Here is a 6,043-nt window from a genome sequence, read left to right on the forward strand (position 1 = left end):
CAAGGATGAGGGAGGTCTTGTTGGTCTCCATCTCCCGATACGCTCTCGCCTGTGTCCGACCTTTCAGACATTTCAACATCTTTTTCTGAATCCCACATTGTAGCATGGCATAGACAATTCATGTTTGCAGTTTGAAGAACACCTGCTTGCTTCTGATGATTTCCTTTAGCTAAGCAATGGGTGTTTGCATTATATGACTCATCCAATTACACTAGTTTTCACTAGATGTGGAAGGAGCCAATGATCTGCATGGGATGGAGCACATGACGTGAAATAAATATTTATAAACATTAAACCAGGGGTAACCAATTAAAAATCAGCAGAATCCGAATAAAGAAAATCATTAACCAGTAAAGGTCCGGAGACATTTTTAATGATCAGTTAATTTAATCACAATCAGAATCAGATTCTGATTGAACAGAATTTAGCACTGAAATAAAATGAGGTATTTATGCATTCATGTTATACACTGAATTAAAAAAAAAGGGGAAAAAAATAGAAATTGCCAAAAACTGCATCCCGTGCTACCTTAGAGAAGTTGACACTTGACTGTATTCCTGCATATCCATCAGTAGTTAAAGGTCAAGGGTCAGCAAATGCAAATTCTTCCCTGATCTGAAGCCTCATTTTGAGCTTTTAAACAGGCTTTTGAAAAACTTTGAAAATTTGCTGCTGTATTATTATAGATTTTTTGGAATAAAAAGCTAGCAGATGAAATAACAGAAATACAATTATAGAGCATTCAGTATTATAAGAAAGCCCACACTGTTTCTGAATAAATTATTGTATGAGTTAAGATCTGTTCCGTTTATGTCTCTTTTCTTGTAAGTGTGAAATGTCCCATGCTCATGAATGCACCACAGCTATCTGACGCTCGTGAATGCGTCACACTGATCTGTGTAGATGCGCCTTTGATTTTCGGCTTAAGACAAAGCTTTGTAGTTTCCAAACTCACGTTGGCTATCACTGTTTATTGTTGTGTGTGAATAACAAGAGACTAGAATAAATAAATCAGCCGTTCCTTGGACAAAATCTTTGGATCTAATGTTGTTCATAACACCCCTACTTTTATAAATGAATCTGCCAAATAACCACAATTTGTTTCCCATGAGAGGAACATTTAAAAATTTTTATATCATTAATATAACAAAAAGTAACTCCATTGGTCAGATTTAAATCCGTTTTCCTCGTCGATAGTCGCAATTACAGAACAAGGTGCGCTCCCGCGACTGGGAATGCATATCTCGGCAGGGATGCATTTTTCGGCATAACACCTGACCGTGGTCCGCTAATCCCTGACCTCTGCATTAAACCGAAGCCAAGAGTAACGAGTAACGGTTGTTTTAAAAATGTAAGGAATAGAAAGTACAGATACTTGTGTGAAAATGTAATGAGTAGAAGTCAGAAGTAGGAAGAAAAATAAGTAATTGAGTTAAGTATAGATACCTAAAAAGTGCACTTAAGTACAGTAACGGAGTATTTGTACTTCGTTACTTGACACCTCTGGCGGCTAAGGTGTCTGAAGCAGGAACGATTACTGGAGAAACACAGGTTAGTGACTGCAAAAATCTGACGGAGGATGATTATGAACGGGCAAGTCACTAACCTGGTTTAGTTTAGTTCATGCTCGGTAAATGAGGATGATTCCAGCCAGTCAACTGAACGAGCGCAGCAGATGCTGCAAGAGAGTTCCAGACATGGAAGCCCAGAAGGCTGCAGAGCTGACAGAAGATCAGTTTCGAGCTGAAGATGAAAGACAGGATAATCCACAGGGCAAAGTCTAGAGGCAGATCCAGGTTCAGTCCACAGAGGAATCCGACAGGAGTCTGAAGACAGGCAGGCAAACTAATCAGAACAAGGGCAGGCAGGCTCAAAGGTCCAAATACAGAAAAAGTTCCGAAAATCAGAACACTATAGTTACGCTAGAGAACTCTGAACACCAAAGGCTCAATAATAATCTGGCACTGATGCCTTTGAATCAGGCAGCTTAAATAGGAAAAAAGAACAGGTGGATCTAATGAGTGATGAGGAACAGGGCAGAGCTAGACAGGTGAATGAAATGAGCAGTCAGCCAGCCATCAGCGCCACAATCATGACAACAGCTGTCAAGTATGGTGGAGTTATGACTGTTTGTATTGGTGCTTCAAAGAAATAGAAAAAGACTTCTTAAACCTCCTCTAAAATCTACTAAATGATAACATTTGGACACAGTGAGGTGGTCATACTGTACAATGATACAGGTAATCAAAAATGAAGTTTAATATTAAAGTTCGAAAAATAAATAGAGCTATAAACTAAAGCGGATTAAAAATTTGAGGACAATGCTTAGAAAAATTTCTGCCGGGGGAAAAAAAAAAAGAACTTAGTTAATCCACCCTCGAAAATAATAGTTTAAGATCTATTTGAAAACTTTATTATTAATGAAGACAGAACATAAATTAGAAAAGTTAATTAAAGAAGTAACATTAATTAACGTTTATTCCCTATATTTTTAATAAAGTATTGGTGTAATACTAAATTTCTATTCTTTAAGACTAAAATTTTAAGTTTCCATTTAAATTAAAGTTTTAGTTTTCATCTTAACTAAATGGGATAATTCCCTGCTAATGTAAAACAGTGCTAAAGGAATTCTTATGAAATTACCTTGTATTTATAAATGTATCCATGACATTTTAGTTAATAAGATATTGTTCAGCTTTAAATGAAAAGCAGACCAAAAAGAAAATCAAAACATTAGCAAAACAAAAAACTACTATAATAAAAGTCAGCGTAATGATATGAAATGGGTTAAATTGTGTTTGTTTCCTCCAGGACTTCACCACAACCCTATACCTCCGTCATTACTGGAAAGATGAGCGGCTGTCGTTTCCATCCCAAAACAACAAGAGCCGGACGTTTGACTCCCGACTGGTGAAGAAGATCTGGGTTCCTGACGTCTTCTTTGTCCACTCCAAGCGCTCCTTCATCCATGACACCACCATGGAGAACATCATGCTGCGGGTTTACCCCGACGGTAACATCCTCTACAGTGTCAGGTACAGATCGCGCATCAGGTCTGAAATTAAGCAAATTTTATCATAATGTTTTTTCTTTTTTTTTCATTTGGTTTAACAGCAAACTCTGCTGGTATCGCCTCTAATATAGATAATTTTACTGTTTGGTGTTTTGTTTGGCTTCTAGATGGACAGATTTTGGTGGTGTTGGTGTCATTAAGGACATTCCAACACTTATCTAAAATAGAGTAACCACTATATATACTTTATAGTGATTAGGGCAGACGTTTAGACACAGCTTCTATCTATGCTTAAAACAATAAACATAAAAAATTATGTCCACGTTATATATAACCTTAAAGGAATAGTACACCCAAAACATGATTAGCCTTCATTTTCTACTCACCCCCATGCTGAACAACACTCTGGAGTACTTTTTTGATATCTCAAATGCATCTGGAGATCTGGGAGGCTTCTTGCTGTCTGCTGACATTCAAATAATGGAGGTCTATGGTGCCCGAGACAGAAAGGTCCATAAAAGTCCACAAAAAACGTGTCAATATTCCTCCATACTGCTCGTCCAATGTATTCCAAGTGTCCTGAGTGGGTAGCATCCAGAATTTACTCGAAACGAAGTCATTTAGAATGTTTTTAGAGCATAAACAGTAGTGTATAGGATTTCCTGAAAGCGCGCACATGCGCGTTCACGACGCTACGGAAGCCGGCAGACCAAACCAGATGAAAGTGCGCATTCAGCGTCTGCTCTGCCAATAATGCAAGCGTAGAAGAAGAAATGTGCTGTTTACCTGTGCAAAGAAAGAAACAACGAAAGAAAAATGTCTGAGGACTTCAGTGTTGAGGAAGAGCATGAGTTCTTTGCCGAGCTGAATGCGCACTTTCATCTGGTTTGGTCTGCCGGCTTCCGTAGCGTCATGAACGCGCATGTGCGCGCTTTCAGGAAATCCTATACACTACTGTTTATGCTCTAAAAACATTCTAAATGACTTCGTTTCGAGTAAATTCTGGATGCTACCCACTCAGGACACTTGGAATACATTGGACGAGCAGTATGGAGGAATATTGACACGTTTTTTGTGGACTTTTATGGACCTTTCTGTCTCAGTCACCATAGACCTCCATTATTTGAATGTCAGCAGACAGCAAGAAGCCTCCCAGATCTCCAGATGCATTTGAGATATCAAAAAAGTACTCCAGAGTGTTGTTCAGCATGGGGGTGAGTAGAAAATGAAGGCTAATCATGTTTTGGGTGTACTATTCCTTTAAATGTGAGTGTCGTGTTCAGCTGTGGTTGCCTGCTTTCAGGGTCACGGTGACAGCTCTCTGCTCAATGGACTTCAGCAGTTTCCCTTTGGACACCCAGAACTGTTCGCTGGAGCTGGAGAGCTGTAAGAACCAAGCCAATCAAATTCTGGCCTGTTTGAGAGCTAAACCAATGATGGAGGACAGTGACTGCAGGCTCTCTTTCAAAGCATTTCCCCTTGTTTGTAACCCTGTGTTTCTGCCTCTACAGACGCTTATAATGAGAACGATCTGATGCTTTATTGGAAGAACGGGAATGACTCTCTAAGGACGGATGAGATCGTCTTGTCCCAGTTCTTCATCGAACACTTCCACGCCTCTAGTGGACTCGCCTTCTACAGCAGCACAGGTGAAAAAAACAGAATCATCGCTCATGAGAAATTAAGACACCCTACTACAGCCTGGTTATTTGCCATAAAGCTATATATCCATATTTTAACATGGGGATATTAAAAATCTATTTTGAAAAATGCAAGAATGTAACAAAAAAAAGTGCAATTTCTGGTAAAAAAAAAAAAAATACAAAAAAAATGAATACAATATCCTGATATTTACTGCCTTTTAATGTCTAAATTAGCACACAGGTGGATCATATCAGCTGCTCATGATGAGAACATCCTTACTAAGCACCCTGAAGGAGGTTTACCCTGTTTGAAAATCACAGATTTGCTTTGCGGCTCCTGAACCAGTTAAAATGAGCAGCATGGTGAGAATCAAAGAGATGACAGAGCGGCTTATGAGACTGGTCAGGGATTTACAGGGATCCCTACAGAAGCCATTAAACTATAGGTTACAGTATTTGAGTGGATACCTGCAACATTAAACCTTTCATAACATGAGGACCCACTCGCCCCAAGATGATTTTTAGACCTGTAACATATTCTCTGGGGTCTTGCGTTTTTTTTTTTGATACCAAAACAATGAAAATAAACTCTGTAGTTCTTGAGATATATTCAATTCATTTTGGGCATGTTATTTTCAAGCATATTTCTCGAAAACAGGCCTAGTGTCCAGGAGGTTAAACAAGAATCTCCACAAGTTTAACTTTTATTTGAGGTGTGAAGGAAGGAAACCGGAGCCACAAGACCAGTGGTTGGAGTGTTGGCCTAGTGGTTAGAGCAGTGTGGTTGTGCTCTGAGAAGCTTGCAAATACCCAGTTCAATCCCCACAGACTGATTCTGGGTTCCTGAGCAAAACCCTTAACCCCACACTGCTACCCAGGCACCGCACAATGGGCAGCCCACTGCTCCCCAAGGGGATGGGTTAAATACAGACAGAGAATTCCCCCATTGTGGCAAAATAAAGGGATTTATATATTTTTTTCAAAGATTTCTTAAAGAAAAAAAAAAAAAAAAAAGATCAGAGATAACTGGCTGTATGATTGATTCATGTTTTCACCCATATCTTGCCACAGTATGTCATATATGGCATTACCAGCATTTTATATAGTAGATGCAAAGACCTCAGACATAATGTGTTCTTTGTTGCAAAAGTCAAGATATAAGAGAATACCAATAAAATAGAATTTATTCTCATTTTATAGAGAAGCTGCAGCCGCCTGTAAAGACAAGCGTGTAAAGAAGATAAGACAACTGTACACCAGCTCTGCAGCATGGAGGTGGAGCTGTCATGGTTTGGGAATACTTTCCTTCAGCAGGACACTTCCTATATGGAAGTGAGCCAAAACATTAGCCTGACGTAGTCCAACTCAATTCTAGTCAGAATATGAG

The 6,043-nt window shown here is 39.1% G+C and overlaps 1 protein-coding gene across 1 annotated transcript in view; it reads left to right on the forward strand.

The window, feature by feature from the left end:
- The window catches only part of LOC107100606 (gamma-aminobutyric acid receptor subunit rho-3-like), a 15,463-nt gene that overhangs the window by 2,863 nt on the left and 6,557 nt on the right, over positions 1-6,043 (forward strand). Inside the window, exons 3-5 of the mRNA XM_015399155.1 lie at positions 2,812-3,035; positions 4,317-4,399; positions 4,525-4,662. Of these exons, the coding sequence (XP_015254641.1) occupies positions 2,812-3,035; positions 4,317-4,399; positions 4,525-4,662 (445 nt within the window). The remainder of the gene's footprint in view (positions 1-2,811; positions 3,036-4,316; positions 4,400-4,524; positions 4,663-6,043) is intronic.

The sequence above is a fragment of the Cyprinodon variegatus genome, unplaced genomic scaffold, assembly GCF_000732505.1.
Source record: "Cyprinodon variegatus isolate N-32 unplaced genomic scaffold, C_variegatus-1.0 Scaffold992, whole genome shotgun sequence".
NCBI lineage: Eukaryota > Metazoa > Chordata > Actinopteri > Cyprinodontiformes > Cyprinodontidae > Cyprinodon > Cyprinodon variegatus.